General features: G+C 41.3%; 1 protein-coding gene across 1 annotated transcript in view; it reads right to left on the minus strand.

Moving 5' to 3' along the window:
• Positions 1 to 22,306, minus strand: part of LOC116984983 (protocadherin Fat 4-like) — a 105,440-nt gene that overhangs the window by 51,047 nt on the left and 32,087 nt on the right. Inside the window, exons 26-43 of the mRNA XM_033039344.1 lie at positions 21,473 to 21,582; positions 20,581 to 20,726; positions 17,392 to 17,580; positions 16,005 to 16,093; positions 14,523 to 14,668; positions 14,216 to 14,361; positions 13,016 to 13,192; positions 12,327 to 12,415; positions 11,705 to 11,812; positions 10,615 to 10,724; positions 9,723 to 9,868; positions 6,534 to 6,722; positions 5,150 to 5,238; positions 3,668 to 3,813; positions 3,066 to 3,211; positions 1,866 to 2,042; positions 1,045 to 1,133; positions 465 to 572 (exon numbers count right to left, since the gene is read on the minus strand). Coding sequence (XP_032895235.1) covers positions 465 to 572; positions 1,045 to 1,133; positions 1,866 to 2,042; positions 3,066 to 3,211; positions 3,668 to 3,813; positions 5,150 to 5,238; positions 6,534 to 6,722; positions 9,723 to 9,868; positions 10,615 to 10,724; positions 11,705 to 11,812; positions 12,327 to 12,415; positions 13,016 to 13,192; positions 14,216 to 14,361; positions 14,523 to 14,668; positions 16,005 to 16,093; positions 17,392 to 17,580; positions 20,581 to 20,726; positions 21,473 to 21,582 — 2,400 coding nt within the window. The remainder of the gene's footprint in view (positions 1 to 464; positions 573 to 1,044; positions 1,134 to 1,865; positions 2,043 to 3,065; positions 3,212 to 3,667; positions 3,814 to 5,149; positions 5,239 to 6,533; positions 6,723 to 9,722; positions 9,869 to 10,614; positions 10,725 to 11,704; positions 11,813 to 12,326; positions 12,416 to 13,015; positions 13,193 to 14,215; positions 14,362 to 14,522; positions 14,669 to 16,004; positions 16,094 to 17,391; positions 17,581 to 20,580; positions 20,727 to 21,472; positions 21,583 to 22,306) is intronic.

Below are 22,306 nucleotides of genomic sequence, written 5' to 3' on the forward strand. Positions count from 1 at the left end.
TCTTGTAAACCACGACATCTGCAGCCTCGTTTTGCGCTGGTACTTTATTTAATTCACATGTTTAATCAATAATGTTTTATTATTAATGTTTCATGAGTCATTCCTAACTGTCATTGCATGTCATGTTGTCACTTGCGGGTGGAGCACCAAGGCAAATTCCTTGCATGTGAATACTTGGCCAATAAACTTATTCATTCATTCATCACTGGTGCGAAAAGCATAGATTAACAAGCTATGAGGTGAACCCTGCATTTCAAGAGAGACAGTTTAAATCCAAGACAAATAGGCTGCTGATCAGATCCACTCCCTTCATCAGTTTTCTAATTAGCATTTCAATTTTATTGAACTATGTAACCCAATGCTCTTACCTCTAATGTAGGAATATATGAGTCTGATCAACTCCTAGTACAATTGTTCAATACCATTACATACCGGGTGCAAAGTAACTGAATACATTTTAATACCTGGCTGGTAGATTCATAATCCAGAGCGCTTATTGTCGAAATGACACCCACCGTGTTAATGGCAAACAGTGTGAGAGTTCCAGATGTGGACGTGCCGAGAATAGAGTACTGTAAAATAGTTAAACACGCACATGCGGAGAGATTGACGTGAAAAGTGCAACAGGTACGGTTTGAATAAGTAACTTCAGATATTTAACATAAAGATACAGTGGATGGCAGTGCATTACATGAGGTAGGTGGGTGAGTCCTACCCTGAGTTGTTGAGCGAGCTAGTGACATGTGGAAGTTAGCCATTGCATGGCTGGGAAGTAATTAAAGTTACACGGTCTTTGGGTTGGGATGAGGCAAAGATCTCCATGTGATGATGTAGGGTTCGGCTTCAATGGAGGACAAAGGATCTCCGGGTGGATATAGACAAATTGTTTCTGGTGACGGTTGGGTGTATAATGGAGGAGCATCTGAGGTCAGACTGCCCCAGTGGTGGGAAGGCAGGGGTTAACAATGAGTAGAGTATCTCTGGCTCTGAGGGTGGAAATTGGATCCAGGTATCACATCAAGTCAAAGAAAGTTTAAAACTCACCGTTAATGCGTCATTGTCAGGATCCGACGCGGAGAAACTGTGAACAAATTCTCCCGTAGAGATGGTCTCAGCGATAGTCACGTTTTGACCTGGATAAAACAATTAAGTTTGATAAATACTACTTCTTCTTCTTCTTGCGTATGTAAGACAACTTGTTCTGTTTGATCTTCTGTTTGTGCACGCCAGGTTGATTGCATTTGTCGAAACAGGGTGGATCACGTGAAGGTTGCAATTTCCTACCCCATAAATACTACTGATGTCCAGTTAACCCCATCCCCTAAAGTTATATTAGTGTCTTATGCATTTCAATATGATATAAGAAAGGGAATGTAATGCTATCTACTCAGTGATTGCACCCTGATGCCTTGTCAATGAATACATTCCCACTGTGGGCACTTTAAAACTTTCCATGAGTTACAATGACATGTGAACAATGTAGCTGCAAAAATGCTCTAACAATGAAACTCAGTGAAATAGTTGCAGCAGACATTGATTAAAATAAGTCTAACAAGTGTTAATCATTGAGTAAAAAATGGTTCAGCTCGAGTTAGGAAGATTCTGAGGCATAAAGTATCAAGACTATGGCTAGTATATTTAATTTCCTTTTGTTTAGTTCAGAGATGCAGCATGGATACAGGGCCTTCGGCCCAACGAATTCTGCCAACAGGTGGATTTCTATCCTTTCTAGTCTGGCAATTGGAGCACGAAGGACAAAATGATAGAGACCCAAAAATTGCTTTAAAAAATATCATCTTCATGATAATCAATACTTGGCTCTAATTTTGATAATAGTTGAAACATGTTCACCGGTATCTGCTTACCTGAATTAGTAATACATTCAGGAGCTTCATTGATGGGATTCAATGAAATGTTCATGTTACATATTGCTGTATTACCTCCTGTGTCAGTGACAACCACAGTTAATGTATAGAATGTAACTACAGATGTGTTTTCATAATCCAGCTGTAACGTGTTTGAGATTTTTGCAGTGTTTCCAGCTGTAATACAAAGGCATGTGTTGCAATCAAACAATGTTTGTTGACATCTTATTTCCTGATCATACATCTTCAGCTGATGGTAAACACGTGCATTGACGAACAATGAACAATGAGTGAGGATAGAGACAAAAGATGTTCTTCAATAAGAATACACCAGTCTTTAGTGCATTGTGAGCACATTCCAAACTGCAAACTAAGATCAGATGTTCTACCATATTCCTCACAGTGAGCTGACAGTCTCTTCTGATGCTCATTATTTACAGCATGTATTTTTATCGAAGTATTTTCATCCCTTTTGACTCAAATTAGATTCTGAGGGAGGGAGAGACACAGCATGGTGATAGTCCCCACAGCCCAAAGAATCTGCACTGACCATCAGGTATTCACCTTCACGTTAATTTTCCCTGAATCTATTGTATTCATCCCACATTCCCATCACCTACTGGTTCATCCCAGATTCCACATGCATCCACATTTTTTTTTCGCCTTCCATCACAGTGGGGAATGTGGAGTAGTCACTATGGTGGATGTTCATGTTAAATTGTATTTTGTGTGTTCCGTTGCCTTTTATTTGTATGACTGACTTGGCAAAGGAAATTCCTCATATGTTGCAAAACATACTTGGCTTAATAAAGTATTATTGTGATTGTGATCGTGATTGACATAGGGAACAATTTACACCAGGCCAATTTTAGGAATGTGGGAGGAAACTGCAGTGCCCAAAGAAACTGGACACAGTCACGGGCAAAACGTGCAAACTCTGCACATACACCACCAAAGGTCAGGGTTGAACGTGGCCCTCTGGAGCAGAAACTCTACCAGCTGTATCACCTTTCCGCTTTTGCACAGGCATTGCAGTATAAAAGTTGCAGCACAGCAACAGGCGAGTAGTCGTAAGATAACACTCAATGATATTCAAACCTTAGATAGACACAAAAAGCTGGAGTAACTCAGCGGGTCAGACATCGTGTCTGGAGAAAGGGAATAGGTGAAGTTTTGGGTCGAGACCCTTGTTATTCCTACCTTGGTTGATTTCAAAGACAGGTTCATTGGCCAAAAAGCTAAAAGTCAGGTTGTCATTATCATCATCATCAGAGGCAGATAAAGAAATTAGTTTGGTTCCTGCAGCCACTTCTTCATTCATGGTCACAGTGCTTGATGGGCAGGAGCTGAAATGAGGGAACCATTCAATGAATGAACCAAAGAGAGATCAATATAAGAGGGAACCAACCAGTGTTGTCCCAGCTGTTGTTCCTTCATCCAAGTTCAAAGCACTTACATAGAAACATAGAAAATAGGTGCAGGAGTAGGCCATTCGGCCCTTCGATATAATCATGGCTGATCATCCAACTCAGTATCCCATCCCTGCCTTCTCTCCATACCCCCTGATCCCTTTAGCCACAAGGGCCACATCTAACTCCCTCTTAAATATACCAATGAACTGGACTCAACTACCTTCTGTGGCAGAGAATTCCACAGATTCACCACTCTCTGTGTAAAAAATAATTTTCTCATCTCGGTCCTAAAAGACCTCCCTCTTATCCTTAAACTGTGACCCCTAGTTCTGGACATACTGGACAGAAGCTGAAAGAGTGATAAATGTTCTAATTAATAAAGCAAAGTACCATATTGCACGTTGGATGTAATGATAATTACTGCACCTGATGGTCGGAGATTCATCATTGACGTCAGTAACTGTGATAGTCAATGTGCCAGTGCAACTGAGGCTTGTAGTCGCATTGTCTTCAATAGAAACCTCAACATAGAAGAGCTGGAATGAAGAATAGAATTGATGAACATAGTATTTGATCTGTTAAATGATTGGTATAAACGTTCTTGTTATCTGGTGATAATAATGTATCACCTACCCTGTCGCCATTTTCATAATTCAGAGCAGCGGATGTGGAAATTTGACCCATATTGTCCACGTTAAATCGAGCGGTGGAATTGACGGAGGAGGTCGGAAGAATGGAATACTTGGAAAATAAAAATGTTTAGATTCCTATAAGTGTCCTATTTCATTCTGTGGCAGAGCATTTAGTGAAGCTTTGTTTCCTTAACAAATATCACATAATTATATGAAAAATAGAAAAACACTGATAATTAACACATAATGATCACAGTTTATGTGAAAGGGGCACAATTAGGCCATTCAGCCCATCAAGTCTATGCTACCATTCAATCATGGCTGATCTATCTTTCCCTCTCAACCTCATTCTTCTGCCTTTGCCCCCCGACACCTGCATTAATCTAAATCAATAATGTAGGAATATCAACAGACAATACATAATAGAGAACAGGTGCAGGAGTAGGCTATTCGGCCCTTGGAGCCAGCTCCATCATTCACTGTGATCATGGCTGATCATCCACATTCAGTACCCCATTCCTTCCTTCTCACCATATCCCCAGACTCCGCTATCTTTAAGAGCTCAATATAACTCTCTCTTCATAGCATCCAGAGAATTGGCCTCCATTGCCTTCTGAGGCTGAGAATTCCACAGATTCACGACTCTCTGGGTGAAAAAGTTTTTCCTCATCTCCGTTCTAAATGGACTACCCCTTATTCTTAAACTGTGAGAGCTGGTTCTGGACTGCCACAACATCTGGAACATGTTTCCTGCCTCTAGCGTGTCCAATCCCTTAATATTCTTATATGTTTCAATAAGATCCCATCTCATCCTTCTAAATTCCAGTGTAAAGCCCAGCTGCTCCATTCTATCAACTTATGACAGTCCCGCCATCCCGGGAATTAACCTCGTGAACCTATGCTGCACTCCCTCAATAGCAAGAATGTCCTTCCTTAAATTTGGAGACCAAAACTGCACACAAGACTCCAGGTGTGGTCTCAAATCTAATATTCTGTTGGAAGAAACGAATATCAGAGCAAAGAGACACACCGATAAATGGGTCAGAAATGTGAATGAATGTACTAACACTGGTTACAGACATATTGCTTCCTCTGGATGTGGTTTCTCAGCACCCATTAATTTGGGATTCCCTTTGTAAGATAGCATTGGCTACTGCTGTTAAAGGTTTCAAACGTTTTTTGCAACATTGATACTGCCAGACAAATTGGAATTTAGTCAATTGTTTTTGGAATGACTTACATGTAAAATATCTTTGTCTGGATCAGATGCAGTTAGTTTATAGACCGATGCCCCATTAATAGTGGTTTCTGGAATAGTCACAGCCGGTCCTGAGGATAGTAGAAACATATTTTATCAATAGATAAATCTGGCAGTAGAATAGTTTGAGTTTCAGACTTTTTGATGATTCAAGAGTGAAACAGCTTGAGGAGAGTTTTTCATGTTATCCTGGCATTAATTCTACTGCAACAAGAAAACAATTGCAATTGCCCCGTGGAGCATGAAGCGATGACAGGGAGCAGGAGGCATTGTGGTAAGGGTTGCTATGTCAGCCGTTATAGGTTGTGGTAAGAGAATGAACTCTCCCTGATCATCCTATACACATACTCTTCTGGATAAATACTTTGGAATGGATCTGCAAATCGGTCAAGAAAATACCAGGGAATCGGCCTTCCAGCCAATAAAGTCAGATGGGTTTCACAATCCAGAATTAAAATGTCATTGAAGTACATTTGGTGACCTGAATCTTCGGAGAAGCTTAATTAGATGTCCACAAATTCTTTGTGATCAAATCACCTCAAGAAAAAAGTAAAATATCTGGCTGTACTCACAAGGAACTGCAGATGCTGGCTTACATACACGACACAATGTGCTGTAATTCAATGGGTCAGGCAGCATCTCTGGGGAACATGGATAGGTGAGTTAGTTTAGTTTAGTTTAGGTTGGAGATACAGTGTGGAAACAGGCCCTTCGAACCACCAAATCCACGCTGACTAATGATCACCCATACACTAGTTCTATCCTACACACTGGGAACAATTTACAGAAGCCAATTAACCTACAAACCTGCACATCTTTGGAATATGTGAGGAACCCAGAGCACCCAGAGAAAACACTTGCGGTCACAGGGAAAGCGTACAAACTATTTACAGTCGGCTCCCGTAGTCAGGGTTGAGCTCTAATGTCTGGCGCTATAAGGCAGCAACCACTTTGCCACTGTGCCATCTGAGGTGATGTTTAGGGATGGGACACTTCTTCAGACTGAAGAAGGATCCCGACCCTAAACGTTGTCTACCCATTTTCTCCAGAGATGCTGCCTGACCCGTTGAGTCACTCCAGCACTTTGTGTCTTTGAATGGTGGGGTTTTCATTTTCAGTAGTTCAATGGGTGGAGAGGATTCATATTTTCCACATGCATTATTTAGAATTTCAAAACTGTGTGGCAGTCTGATTATTGCATGGGCAGTGTGTCCATCAAAGATAATTTAAACGCAATAAAAGATGAGTTAAAATCTAACAATCTTAATCTAATCCCAGCAATCCACCCAGGGGGCATTTTATTGTTTGCTAGTCTCTGTCAATGTATTAATTGACACCTTGCTTTACTCAATTGTGTTGCACTCACCTGTTCCTGCTACAAACTGAGCCTCACAGTCAGGAGCTTCATTAACAGCATTTATGGTCACTGTCAGACTGCATGTTGCGCTGTTGGACCCCAAGTCGCTGACGATTATCGTTAGTTCGTAGCTTTTGCTAGCAGAGGCATCGTCATAGTCCAATAAGGAATTGGTGACAATCCAGGCATTATTTCCATCTGAAAGTGAGTCACAAGTTTGTTCATACAGATCACCTAACTGTTTCGATATGAAACTTAGACTTGAGTGTAAACCTCAACCACCGTCCCTCTCTGTCAATGTGCATCATGTGATTAGTTTTGGTGTATCTGGGCATAAATCACTCAGTGAAATTAGCACAGGCATCAGCACATCTTTGTTGTCATCTCATTTGAACAACTATTTGGCGAGCAGCATAGAAAATGGAGGGACCTCTTATCTGAGGTACTATTGAAGCAATTTTTGTCTACAGATGATTCAATGGAAAACACATGCCCTCTGTCAGGTCAAATACCAGGCTGTCTGTTCTCCCACCAAGTGAGACGAGCAAATCTGCTACTGACACATTGATCCCAGGAAAAAAATTATCTGGACCTCCCCAGTCTGAACAATTTCAGTAGGCGGCAATGGTTGCATCAGAGCTTGGTTTGGGAATAGCTCTGCCCAAGAATGCTGGAAATAATTACAGAGAACTGTGAATGTAGCCGTGTCCATCACACAGACTAGACTCCTCTTACACTTCACACTGCCTTGGAAAAGCGGCCAACATAGTGATGGGTCTCGAACCGAAACGTCTCCCATTCCTTCTCTCCGGAGATGCTGCCTATCGCACTGAGTTATTCCAACTTTTTGTGTCTACGATAGTCAAAAACTTGTCCCACCCCCCGTCATTCCCTCATCTCCCAGTCCCATCAGGCAGAAGAAACAAGAGTTTGAAAGCACGCACCACCGGTTTCCGGAACAGATTCTATTTACCCTCTTTTATCAAGCTTCAGAACAATCCTTCCATGAACTAGGGTACAAACCGATTTTCCTCTACCTCATTGTGCACATTGGATTTTGTCTCTGGAACTGTGCGCTACATTGCTCTCAACTATAATCTGCACTCTGTATCTTTCTCTGCATTCTATCTATTGTACTTGAATTTGGTTGATTACATTTATGTAGAGGATTACCTGATTTGATTGGATAACATAAAACAAATATTTTTACTGTAGCTCTACACATGACAATGATAAACCTAAACATTCCTGATGTAAGATAAATGATGAAATAGAGGGAATTTCTGGAAATACTTGCATGAGAGCACCCTGAAAATTGCTCCAGATTCCTAACATAGAAACATAGAAACATAGAAAATAGGTGCAGGAGTAGGCCATTCGGCCCTTCGAGCCTGCACCGCCATTCGATATGATCATTGCTGATCATCCAACTCAGTATCCCATCCCTGCCTTCTCTCCATACCCCCTGATCCCTTTAGCCACAAGGGCCACATCTAACTCCCTCTTAAATATAGCCAATGAACTGGCCTCAACTACCTTCTGTGGCAGAGAATTCCACAGATTCACCACTCTCTGTGTATAAAAAGTATTTTCTCATCTCGGTCCTTAAAGACTTCCCTCTTATCCTTAAACTGTGACCCCTAGTTCTGGACTTCCCCAACATCGGGAATAATCTTCCTGCATCTAGCCTGTCCAACCCCTTAAGAATTTTATAAGTTTCTATAAGATCCCCCCTCAATCTTCTGAATTCCAGCGTGTACAAGCCGAGTCTATCCAGTCTTTCTTCATATGAAAGTCCTGCCATCCCAGGAAGCAGTCTGGTGAACCTTCTCTGTACTCCCTCTATGGCAAGAATGTCTTTCCTCAGATTAGGAGACCAAAACTGTACGCAATACTCCAGGTGTGGTCTCACCAAGACCATTTACAACTGCAGTAGAACCTTCCTGCTCTTATACTCAAATCCTTTTGCTATGGATGCTAACATATCATTTGCTTTCTTCATTGCCTGCTGCACCTGCATTCCTACTTTCAATGGCTGGTGTACCATGACACCCAGGTCTCGTTGCATCTCCCCTTTTCCTAATCGGCCACCATTCAGATAATAGTCTACTTTCCTGTTTTTGCCACCAAAGTGGATAACCTCACATTTAGCCACATTATACTGCATCTTCCATGCATTTGCCCACTCACCCAACCTATCCAAGTCACCTTGCAGCCTCCTAGCATCCTCCTCACAGCTAACACTCCCCCCCAGCTTCGTGTCATCCGCAAACATGTAGATGTTGCATTCAATTCCCTCATCCAGATCATTAATATATATTGTAAATAGCTGGGGTCCCAGCACTGAGCCTTGCGGTACCCCACTAGTCACTGCCTGCCATTCTGAAAAGGACCCGTTTACTCCCACTCTTTCCTTCCTATCTGCCAGCCAGTTCTCTATCCACATCAATGCTGAACCCCCAATACCATGTGCTTTAAGTTTGTATACTAATCTCTTATGTGGGACCTTGTCGAAAGCCTTCTGAAAGTCCAGATATAACACATCCACTGGTTCTCCCTTATCCACTCTACTAGTTACATCCTCGAAAAATTCTATAAGCGTCGTCAGACATGATTTACCTTTCATAAATCCATGCTGACTTTGTCCAATGATTTCACCACTTTCCAAATGTGCTGCTATCCCATCTTTAATAACTGACTCCAGAATTTTCCCCACCACCGATGTTAGACTAACTGGTCTGTAATTCCCCGTTTTCTCTCTCCCTCCCTTTTTAAAAAGTGGGGTTACATTAGCTACCCTCCAGTCCTCAGGAACTACTCCAGAATCTAAACAGTTTTGAAAAATTATCACTAATGCACCCACTATTTCTGCGGCTACTTCCTTAAGTACTCTGGGATGCAACTTATCTGGCCCTGGGGATTTATCGGCCTTTAATCCATTCAATTTACCAAACACCACTTCCCGGCTAACCTGGATTTCACATCTCAACATCTCCTTTATGTTGGTTTGAACAGAGTAAGATATCCTTTATTCCACAGGATACCAGGTATAATAATTCAGCAGACAATCAGTCAATGGGCATAGTGTATAACATGGAGCAGAAAGCAATGACAACATTAAATATTCCTGCTTATTGTAAAGAGAGAGAAATGCTCCTCTCTCTGAAATATCTACATGAAGAATGTCAATCCTCTTACCTTGATACATTTGGAACTGAGATACAGGAGTTGCGAAGGAGAAGGTCAAATTGTCATTGGCATCATTGTCAGACGCTGTTAAAGCTAACACCTGACTCATGACAGGAATCTCTTCATCCACTGAGACTGGATTCGAAGTGCAGTTACTAGAAATGGTGATGGTATATAATCAATTTGCAGCTGCATCTTATTCAGTTGTGAAGAACTATTTCATGAATCCCTTTTCTTTGAACATTTGTTTCACAGTTTATTGGGTATAATTATAGAAATATTTACAAGAGAAAAATAGCAGTGGATTATCTGATTCTCATGACATCTGAGTGTGAGGAGTGGGGTAAATGGTGAGAGCAAGGGTGGCTGCATAAACATGTAAGTAAGACTCCTAAAGCTGTTTTAGGCAGTCCAGGACAAATGACATGAAATAAAGAGAAATAGCAAATTATTCTGAAACTGCAGGTTTTTCATTTCAGAATGTTACATGTACCAAAATCGTGATTCTTGTCTTTAAGTACAATGGCACAGTGGTAGAGTTGCTGCCTTACAGTGCCAGACACCCGGGTTCGATCCTGACTATGGGTGCTGTCTGTACAGAGGTTTGTATGTTCTCCCTGTGACAGCCTGGGTTTTACCCAGCTGCTCCGGTTTCCTCCCACACTCCAAAGACGTACAGGTTTGTAGGTTAATTGACTTAGCTAAAATTTGTAAATTGTCCCTGGAGTGTTGGATAGTGTTAGTGTGCGCGGATCATTGGTTGCCGTAGATCCAGTGGGCCATGGGTCCTGCTTCCACGCTGTATCTCTAACTAAATTCCTCATCCCATGTAGTGAAGAGCTTCTATATCTCACCAGTTCATGGGACCAAATGATTTCCCCAAACGAGTCTAATAACAAACCTTATAACTGGAGCTTCATCATTGACATCAGTAATGTGAATGGTTACTGTGCCAGTACAAGTTTCACCTGCTGGGTCAGACACAGAAATCACGGCATCATACCGCATCAGCTGCAGAGATAGAAAATGCCAAAGAATTTGGTAACTTGGTAAAAGTTGACCAATGGTTAAGTATTAGGAAATACAGACACAGTCACCAAGAGCATAATAGTTAAGCACCATCAGTTACTGGCTCCTTCAAACATTTCTCGTACATATCGGTCACATTGTTAACATTCTGTTATTGTTAAAACACTGATGCATGATAACCTTAAATGTATTTTGCTTTTAAACATCACAGCTATTAATCACGTGGATCTTAACTAGAGACACAAGACTGCTGATGTTGGAATCTTGAGTAAAAAAAACAAAGTGCTGGAGGAACTCAGTGATTCAGGCAGCATCTGTGGAAAGAAGTGAACAGGAATAAACAAATTCTTAGGTCGAGACCTTTCTTCAGATCATCTCTGACCCCTCTCACCCTGGCCACATACTCTTTGAATCAATTCCCTCTGGAAGGCGACTCTGGACTGTCAAAGCTGCCACAGCCAGGCATAAAAACAGCTTTTTCCACAAGTAGTAGCTCTACTCAATAACCAAAAATCTGTAGCCTCCTTTTGCTCTGGTACTTTATTTAATTCACATGTTTAATCAATAATGTTTTATTATTAATGTTTTATGTGTCATTCCTAACTATCACTGTATGTCATGTTGTCACTTGCGGGCAGAGCACCAAGGCAAATTCCTAATATGTGAATACTTGGCCAATAAACTTATTCATTCATTCATCAGTGCGAAAAGTATAGATTAACAAGCTATGAGGTGAACCCTGCATTTCGAGAGAGACAGTTTAAATTCAGGACAAATAGGCTGCTGATCAGATCCATTCCCTTCATCAGTTTTCTAATTAGCATTTCAATTTTATTGAACCATGTAACCCAATGCTCTTACCTCTAATGTAGGAATATATGAGTCTGATCAACTCCTAGTACAATTGTTCAATACCATTACATACTGGGTGCAAAGTAAGTGAATACATTTTAATCGCCTACCTGGCTGGTAGATTCATAATCCAGAGCGCTTGCTGTCGAAATGACACCCACCGTGTTAATGGCAAACAGCGTGAGAGTTCCAGATGTGGACGTGCCGAGAATAGAGTACTGTAAAATAGTTAAACACGCACATGCGGAGAGATTGACGTGAAAAGTGCAACAGGTACGGTTTGAATAAGCAACTTCAGATGATTAAATCCAGATAAAAAATACAGTGGATGGTAGTCTGTGGGTTAACAAACATAGAAATAAATAAATCACATGCCTTACATGAAGTAGGTGGGTGAGTCCTACCGTGAGCTGTTGAGCGAGCTAGTGACATGTGGAATTTAGTCATTGCATGGGTGGGAAGTAATTAAAGTAACATGGTCTTTGGGTTGGGATGAGGCAAAGATCTCCATGTTATGGTGTAGGGTTCGGCTTCAATGGAGGACAAAGGATCTCTGGGTGGATGTAGACAAATTGTTCCTGGTGACGGTTGGGTGTATATAGAGGAGCATCTGAGGTCAGACTGCCCCAGTGGTGGGAAAGCAGGGGTTAACAATGAATAGAGTATCTCTGGCTCTGGGGGTGGAATTTGGATCCAGGTATCACTTCAAGTCAAAGAAAGTTCAAAACTCACCGTTAATGCGTCATTGTCAGGATCCGACGCGGAGAAACTGTGAACAAATTCTCCCGTAGAGATGGTCTCAGCGATAGTCACGTTTTGACCTGGATAAAACAATTAAGTTTGATAAATACTACTGATGTCCAGTTAAGCCCATCTCCTACAGTGATATTAGTGTCTTATGCATTTCAATATGATATAAGAAAGGGAATGTAATGCTATCTACTCAGTGATTGCACCCTGATGCCTTGTCAATGAATACATTCCCACTGTGGGCACTTTAAAACTTTCCATGAGTTACAATGACATGTGAACAATGTAGCTGCAAAAATGCTCTAACAATGAAACTCAGTGAAATAGTTGCAGCAGACATTGATTAAAATAAGTCTTACAAGTGTTAATCATTGAGTAAAAAATGCTTCAGCTCGAGTTAGGAAGATTCTGAGGCATAAAGTATCAAGACTATGGCTAGTATATTTAATTTCCTTTTGTTTAGTTCAGAGATGCAGCATGGAAACAGGCCCTTCGGCCCAACGAATTCTGCCAACAGGTGGATTTCTATCCTTTCTAGTCTGGCAATTGGAGCACGAAGAACAAAATGATGGAGACCCAAAAATTGCTTTAAAAAATATCATCTTCATGATAATCAATACTTGGCTCTAATTTTGATAATAGTTGAAACATGTTCACCGGTATCTGCTTACCTGAATTGGTAACACATTCAGGAGCTTCATTGATGGGATTCAATGAAATGTTCATGTTACATATTGCTGTATTACCTCCTGTGTCAGTGACAACCACAGTTAATGTATAGAATGTAACTACAGATGTGTTTTCATAATCCAGCTGTAACGTGTTTGAGATTTTTGCAGTGTTTCCAGCTGTAATACAAATGCATGTGTTGCAATCAAACAATGTTTGTTGACATCTTATTTCCTGATCATACATCTTCAGCTGATGGTAAACACGTGCATTGACGAACAATGGACAATGAGTGAGGATAGAGACAAAAGATGTTCTTCAATAAGAATACACCAGTCTTTAGTGCATTGTGAGCACATTCCAAACTGCAAACTAAGATCAGATGTTCTACCATATTCCTCACAGTGAGCTGACAGTCTCTTCTGATGCTCATTATTTACAGCATGTATTTTTATCGAAGTATTTTCATCCCTTTTGACTCAAATTAGATTCTGAGGGAGGGAGAGATACAGCATGGTGATAGTCCCCACAGCCCAAAGAATCTGCACTGACCATCAGGTATTCACCTTCACGTTAATTTTCCGTGAATCTATTGTATTCATCCCACATTCCCATCAACTACTGGTTCATCCCAGATTCCACATGCATCCACATTTTTTTTTCGCCTTCCATCACAGTGGGGAATGTGGAGTAGTCACTATGGTGGATGTTCATGTTAAATTGTATTTTGTGTGTTCCGTTGCTTTTTATTTGTATGACTGACGTGGCAAAGGAAATTCCTCATATGTTGCAAAACATACTTGGCTTAATAAAGTATTATTGTGATTGTGATTGTGATTGACATAGGGAACAATTTACACCAGGCCAATTTTAGGAATGTGGGAGGAAACTGCAGTGCCCAAAGAAACTGGACACAGTCACGGGCAAAACGTGCAAACTCTGCACAGACACCACCAAAGGTCAGGGTTGAACGTGGCCCTCTGGAGCAGAAACTCTACCAGCTGTATCACCTTTCCGCTTTTGCACAGGCATTGCAGTATAAAAGTTGCAGCACAGCAACAGGCGAGTAGTCGTAAGATAACACTCAATGATATTCAAACCTTAGATAGACACAAAAAGCTGGAGTAACTCAGCGGGTCAGGCATCGTGTCTGGAGAAAGGGAATAGGTGAAGTTTTGGGTCGAGACCCTTGTTATTCCTACCTTGGTTGATTTCAAAGACAGGTTCATTGGCCAAAAAGCTAAAAGTCAGGTTGTCATTATCATCATCATCGGAGGCAGATAAAGAAATTAGTTCGGTTCCTGCAGCCACTTCTTCATTCATGGTCACAGTGCTTGATGGGCAGGAGCTGAAATGAGGGAACCATTCAATGAATGAACCAAAGAAAGATCAATATAAGAGGAAACCGACCAGTGTTGTCCCAACTGTTGTTCCTTCATCCAAGATCAAAGCATTTACTGGACAGAAGCTGAAAGTGTGATAAATGTTCCAATTAATAAAGCAAAGTACCATATTGCACGTCGGATGTAATGATAATTACTGCACCTGATGGTCGGAGATTCATCATTGACGTCAGTAACTGTGATAGTCAATGTGCCAGTGCAACTGAGGCTTGTAGTCGCATTGTCTTCAATAGAAACCTCAACATAGAAGAGCTGGAATGAAGAAAAGAATTGATGAACATAGTATTTGATCTGTTAAATGATTGGTATAAACGTTCTTGTTATCTGGTGATAATAATGTATCACCTACCCTGTCGCCATTTTCATAATTCAGAGCAGCGGATGTGGAAATTTGACCCATATTGTCCACGTTAAATCGAGCGGTGGAATTGACGGAGGAGGTCGGAAGAATGGAATACTTGGAAAATAAAAATGTTTAGATTCCTATAAGTGTCCTATTTCATTCTGTGGCAGAGCATTTAGTGAAGCTTTGTTTCCTTAATAAATATCACATAATTAGATGAAAAATAGAAAAACACTGATAATTAACACATAATGATCACAGTTTATGTGAAAGGGGCAGAATTAGGTCATTCAGCCCATCAAGTCTATGCTACCATTCAATCATGGCTGATCTATCTTTCCCTCTCAACCTCATTCTTCTGCCTTTGCCCCCCGACACCTGCATTAATCTAAATCAATAATGTAGGAATATCAACAGACAATACATAATAGAGAACAGGTGCAGGAGTAGGCTATTCGGCCCTTGGAGCCAGCTCCATCATTCACTGTGATCATGGCTGATCATCCACATTCAGTACCCCATTCCTTCCTTCTCACCATATCCCCAGACTCCGCTATCTTTAAGAGCTCAATATAACTCTCTCTTCATAGCATCCAGAGAATTGGCCTCCATTGCCTTCTGAGGCTGAGAATTCCACAGATTCACAACTCTCTGGGTGAAAAAGTTTTTCCTCATCTCCGTTCTAAATGGACTACCCCTTATTCTTAAACTGTGAGAGCTGGTTCTGGACTGCCACAACATCTGGAACATGTTTCCTGCCTCTAGCGTGTCCAATCCCTTAATATTCTTATATGTTTCAATAAGATCCCATCTCATCATTCTAAATTCCAGTGTAAAGCCCAGCTGCTCCATTCTATCAACTTATGACAGTCCCGCCATCCCGGGAATTAACCTCGTGAACCTACGCTGCACTCCCTCAATAGCAAGAATGTCCTTCCTTAAATTTGGAGACCAAAACTGCACACAAGACTCCAGGTGTGGTCTCAAATCTAATATTCTGTTGGAAGAAACGAATATCAGAGCAAAGAGACACACCGATAAATGGGTCAGAAATGTGAATGAATGTACTAACACTGGTTACAGACATATTGCTTCCTCTGGATGTGGTTTCTCAGCACCCATTAATTTGGGATTCCCTTTGTAAGATAGCATTGGCTACTGCTGTTAAAGGTTTCAAACGTTTTTTGCAACATTGATACTGCCAGACAAATTGGAATTTAGTCAATTGTTTTTGGAATGACTTACATGTAAAATATCTTTGTCTGGATCAGATGCAGTTAGTTTATAGACCGATGCCCCATTAATAGTGGTTTCTGGAATAGTCACAGCCGGTCCTGAGGATAGTAGAAACATATTTTATCAATAGATAAATCTGGCAGTAGAATAGTTTGAGTTTCAGACTTTTTGATGATTCAAGAGTGAAACAGCTTGAGGAGAGTTTTTCATGTTATCCTGGCATTAATTCTACTGCAACAAGAAAACAATTGCAATTGCCCCGTGGAGCATGAAGCGATGACAGGGAGCAGGAGGCATTGTGGTAAGGGTTGCTATGTCAGCCGTTATAGGTTGTGGTAAGAGAATGAACTCTCCCTGATCATCCTATACACATACTCTTCTGGATAAATACTTTGGAATGGATCTGCAAATCGGTCAAGAAAATACCAGGGAATCGGCCTTCCAGCCAATAAAGTCAGATGGGTTTCACAATCCAGAATTAAAATGTCATTGAAGTACATTTGGTGACCTGAATCTTCGGAGAAGCTTAATTAGATGTCCACAAATCCTTTGTGATCAAATCACCTCAAGAAAAAAGTAAAATATCTGGCTGTACTCACAAGGAACTGCAGATGCTGGCTTACATACACGACACAATGTGCTGTAATTCAATGGGTCAGGCAGCATCTCTGGGGAACATGGATAGGTGAGTTAGTTTAGTTTAGTTTAGGTTGGAGATACAGTGTGGAAACAGGCCCTTCGAACCACCAAATCCACGCTGACTAATGATCACCCATACACTAGTTCTATCCTACACACTGGGAACAATTTACAGAAGCCAATTAACCTACAAACCTGCACATCTTTGGAATATGTGAGGAAACCAGAGCACCCAGAGAAAACACTTGCGGTCACAGGGAAAGCGTACAAACTATTTACAGTCGGCTCCCGTAGTCAGGGTTGAGCTCTAATGTCTGGTGCTATAAGGCAGCAACCACCGTTTTGCCACTGTGCCATCTGAGGTGATGTTTAGGGATGGGACCCTTCTTCAGACTGAAGAAGGATCCTGACCCTAAACATTGTCTACCCATTTTCTCCAGAGATGCTGCCTGACCCGTTGAGTCACTCCAGCACTTTGTGTCTTTGAATGGTGGGGTTTTCATTTTCAGTAGTTCAATGGGTGGAGAGGATTCATATTTTCCACATGCATTATTTAGAATTTCAAAACTGTGTGGCAGTCTGATTATTGCATGGGCAGTGTGTCCATCAAAGATAATTTAAACGCAATAAAAGATGAGTTAAAATCTAACAATCTTAATTTAATCCCAGCAATCCACCCAGGGGGCATTTTATTGTTTGCTAGTCTCTGTCAATGTATTAATTGACACCTTGCTTTACTCAGTTGTGTTGCCCTCACCTGTTCCTGCTACAAACTGAGCCTCACAGTCAGGAGCTTCATTAACAGCATTTATGGTCACTGTCAGACTGCATGTTGCGCTGTTGGACCCCAAGTCGCTGACGATTATCGTTAGTTCGTAGCTTTTGCTAGCAGAGGCATCGTCATAGTCCAATAAGGAATTGGTGACAATCCAGGCATTATTTCCATCTGAAAGTGAGTCACAAGTTTGTTCATACAGATCACTTAACTGTTTCGATATGAAACTTAGACTTGAGTGTAGACCTTAACCACCGTCCCTCTCTGTCAATATGCATCATGTGATTAGTTTTGGTGTATCTGGGCATAAATCACTCAGTGAAATTAGCACAGGCATCAGCACATCTTTGTTGTCATCTCATTTGAACAACTATTTGGCGAGCAGCATAGAAACTGGAGGGATCTCTTATCTGAGGTACTATTGAAGCAATTTTTGTCTACAGATGATTCAATGGAAAACACATGCCCTCTGTCAGGTCAAATACCAGGCTGTCTGTTCTCCCACCAAGTGAGACGAGCAAATCTGCTACTGACACATTGATCCCAGGAAAAAAATTATCTGGACCCCCCCAGTCTGAACAATTTCAGTAGGTGGCAATGGTTGCATCAGAGCTTGGTTTGGGAATAGCTCTGCCCAAGAATGCTGGAAATAATTACAGAGAACTGTGAATGTAGCCGTGTCCATCACACAGACTAGACTCCTCTTACACTTCACACTGCCTTGGAAAAGCGGCCAACATAGTGATGGGTCTCGAACCGAAATGTCTCCCATTCCTTCTCTCCGGAGATGCTGCCTATCGCACTGAGTTATTCCAACTTTTTGTGTCTACGATAGTCAAAAACTTGTCCCACCCCCCGTCATTCCCTCATCTCCCAGTCCCATCAGGCAGAAGAAACAAGAGTTTGAAAGCACGCACCACCGGTTTCCGGAACAGATTCTATTTACCCTCTTTTATCAAGCTTCAGAACAATCCTTCCATGAACTAGGGTACAAACCGATTTTCCTCTACCTCATTGTGCACATTGGATTTTGTCTCTGGAACTGTGCGCTACATTGCTCTCAACTATAATCTGCACTCTGTATCTTTCTCTGCATTCTATCTATTGTACTTGAATTTGGTTGATTACATTTATGTAGAGGATTACCTGATTTGATTGGATAACATAAAACAAATATTTTTACTGTAGCTCTACACATGACAATGATAAACCTAAACATTCCTGATGTAAGATAAATGATGAAATAGAGGGAATTTCTGGAAATACTTGCATGAGAGCACCCTGAAAATTGCTCCAGATTCCTAACATAGAAACATAGAAACATAGAAAATAGGTGCAGGAGTAGGCCATTCGGCCCTTCGAGCCTGCACCGCCATTCGATATGATCATTGCTGATCATCCAACTCAGTATCCCATCCCTGCCTTCTCTCCATACCCCCTGATCCCTTTAGCCACAAGGGCCACATCTAACTCCCTCTTAAATATAGCCAATGAACTGGCCTCAACTACCTTCTGTGGCAGAGAATTCCACAGATTCACCACTCTCTGTGTATAAAAAGTATTTTCTCATCTCGGTCCTTAAAGACTTCCCTCTTATCCTTAAACTGTGACCCCTAGTTCTGGACTTCCCCAACATCGGGAATAATCTTCCTGCATCTAGCCTGTCCAACCCCTTAAGAATTTTATAAGTTTCTATAAGATCCCCCCTCAATCTTCTGAATTCCAGCGTGTACAAGCCGAGTCTATCCAGTCTTTCTTCATATGAAAGTCCTGCCATCCCAGGAAGCAGTCTGGTGAACCTTCTCTGTACTCCCTCTATGGCAAGAATGTCTTTCCTCAGATTAGGAGACCAAAACTGTACGCAATACTCCAGGTGTGGTCTCACCAAGACCATTTACAACTGCAGTAGAACCTTCCTGCTCTTATACTCAAATCCTTTTGCTATGGATGCTAACATATCATTTGCTTTCTTCATTGCCTGCTGCACCTGCATTCCTACTTTCAATGGCTGGTGTACCATGACACCCAGGTCTCGTTGCATCTCCCCTTTTCCTAATCGGCCACCATTCAGATAATAGTCTACTTTCCTGTTTTTGCCACCAAAGTGGATAACCTCACATTTAGCCACATTATACTGCATCTTCCATGCATTTGCCCACTCACCCAACCTATCCAAGTCACCTTGCAGCCTCCTAGCATCCTCCTCACAGCTAACACTCCCCCCCAGCTTTGTGTCATCCGCAAACATGTAGATGTTGCATTCAATTCCCTCATCCAGATCATTAATATATATTGTAAATAGCTGGGGTCCCAGCACTGAGCCTTGCGGTACCCCACTAGTCACTGCCTGCCATTCTGAAAAGGACCCGTTTACTCCCACTCTTTCCTTCCTATCTGCCAGCCAGTTCTCTATCCACATCAATGCTGAACCCCCAATACCATGTGCTTTAAGTTTGTATACTAATCTCTTATGTGGGACCTTGTCGAAAGCCTTCTGAAAGTCCAGATATAACACATCCACTGGTTCTCCCTTATCCACTCTACTAGTTACATCCTCGAAAAATTCTATAAGCGTCGTCAGACATGATTTACCTTTCATAAATCCATGCTGACTTTGTCCAATGATTTCACCACTTTCCAAATGTGCTGCTATCCCATCTTTAATAACTGACTCCAGAATTTTCCCCACCACCGATGTTAGACTAACTGGTCTGTAATTCCCCGTTTTCTCTCTCCCTCCCTTTTTAAAAAGTGGGGTTACATTAGCTACCCTCCAGTCCTCAGGAACTACTCCAGAATCTAAACAGTTTTGAAAAATTATCACTAATGCACCCACTATTTCTGCGGCTACTTCCTTAAGTACTCTGGGATGCAACTTATCTGGCCCTGGGGATTTATCGGCCTTTAATCCATTCAATTTACCAAACACCACTTCCCGGCTAACCTGGATTTCACATCTCAACATCTCCTTTATGTTGGTTTGAACAGAGTAAGATATCCTTTATTCCACAGGATACCAGGTATAATAATTCAGCAGACAATCAGTCAATGGGCATAGTGTATAACATGGAGCAGAAAGCAATGACAACATTAAATATTCCTGCTTATTGTAAAGAGAGAGAAATGCTCCTCTCTCTGAAATATCTACATGAAGAATGTCAATCCTCTTACCTTGATACATTTGGAACTGAGATACAGGAGTTGCGAAGGAGAAGGTCAAATTGTCATTGGCATCATTGTCAGACGCTGTTAAAGCTAACACCTGACTCATGACAGGAATCTCTTCATCCACTGAGACTGGATTCGAAGTGCAGTTACTAGAAATGGTGATGGTATATAATCAATTTGCAGCTGCATCTTATTCAGTTGTGAAGAACTATTTCATGAATCCCTTTACTTTGAACATTTGTTTCACAGTTTATTGGATATAATTATAGAAATATTTACAAGAGAAAAATAGCAGTGGATTATCTGATTCTCATGACATCTGAGTGTGAGGAGTGGGGTAAATGGTGAGAGCAAGGGTGGCTGCATAAACATGTAAGTAAGACTCCTAAAGCTGTTTTAGGCAGTCCAGGACAAATGACATGAAATAAAGAGAAATAGCAAATTATTCTGAAACTGCAGGTTTTTCATTTCAGAATGTTACATGTACCAAAATCGTGATTCTTGTCTTTAAGTACAATGGCACAGTGGTAGAGTTGCTGCCTTACAGTGCCAGAGACCCGGGTTCGATCCTGACTATGGGTGCTGTCTGTACAGAGGTTTGTATGTTCTCCCTGTGACAGCCTGGGTTTTACCCAGCTGCTCCGGTTTCCTCCCACACTCCAAAGACGTACAGGTTTGTAGGTTAATTGACTTAGCTAAAATTTGTAAATTGTCCCTGGAGTGTTGGATAGTGTTAGTGTGCGCGGATCATTGGTTGCCGTAGATCCAGTGGGCCATGGGTCCTGCTTCCACGCTGTATCTCTAACTAAATTCCTCATCCCATGTAGTGAAGAGCTTCTATATCTCACCAGTTCATGGGACCAAATGATTTCCCCAAACGAGTCTAATAACAAACCTTATAACTGGAGCTTCATCATTGACATCAGTAATGTGAATGGTTACTGTGCCAGTACAAGTTTCACCTGCTGGGTCAGACACAGAAATCACGGCATCATACCGCATCAGCTGCAGAGATAGAAAATGCCAAAGAATTTGGTAACTTGGTAAAAGTTGACCAATGGTTAAGTATTAGGAAATACAGACACAGTCACCAAGAGCATAATAGTTAAGCACCATCAGTTACTGGCTCCTTCAAACATTTCTCGTACATATCGGTCACATTGTTAACATTCTGTTATTGTTAAAACACTGATGCATGATAACCTTAAATGTATTTTGCTTTTAAACATCAGAGCTATTAATCACGTGGATCTTAACTAGAGACACAAGACTGCTGATGTTGGAATCTTGAGTAAAAAAAACAAAGTGCTGGAGGAACTCAGTGAATCAGGCAGCATCTGTGGAAAGAAGTGAACAGGAATAGACAAATTCTTAGGTCGAGACCTTTCTTCAGATCATCTCTGACCCCTCTCACCCTGGCCACATACTCTTTGAATCAATTCCCTCTGGAAGGCGACTCTGGACTGTCAAAGCTGCCACAGCCAGGCATAAAAACAGCTTTTTCCACAAGTAGTAGCTCTACTCAATAACCAAAAATCTGTAGCCTCCTTTTGCTCTGGTACTTTATTTAATTCACATGTTTAATCAATAATGTTTTATTATTAATGTTTTATGTGTCATTCCTAACTATCACTGTATGTCATGTTGTCACTTGCGGGCAGAGCACCAAGGCAAATTCCTAATATGTGAATACTTGGCCAATAAACTTATTCATTCATTCATCAGTGCG

This window comes from Amblyraja radiata, chromosome 21 (genome assembly GCF_010909765.2).
Source record: "Amblyraja radiata isolate CabotCenter1 chromosome 21, sAmbRad1.1.pri, whole genome shotgun sequence".
Taxonomy (NCBI): Eukaryota; Metazoa; Chordata; class Chondrichthyes; order Rajiformes; family Rajidae; genus Amblyraja; species Amblyraja radiata.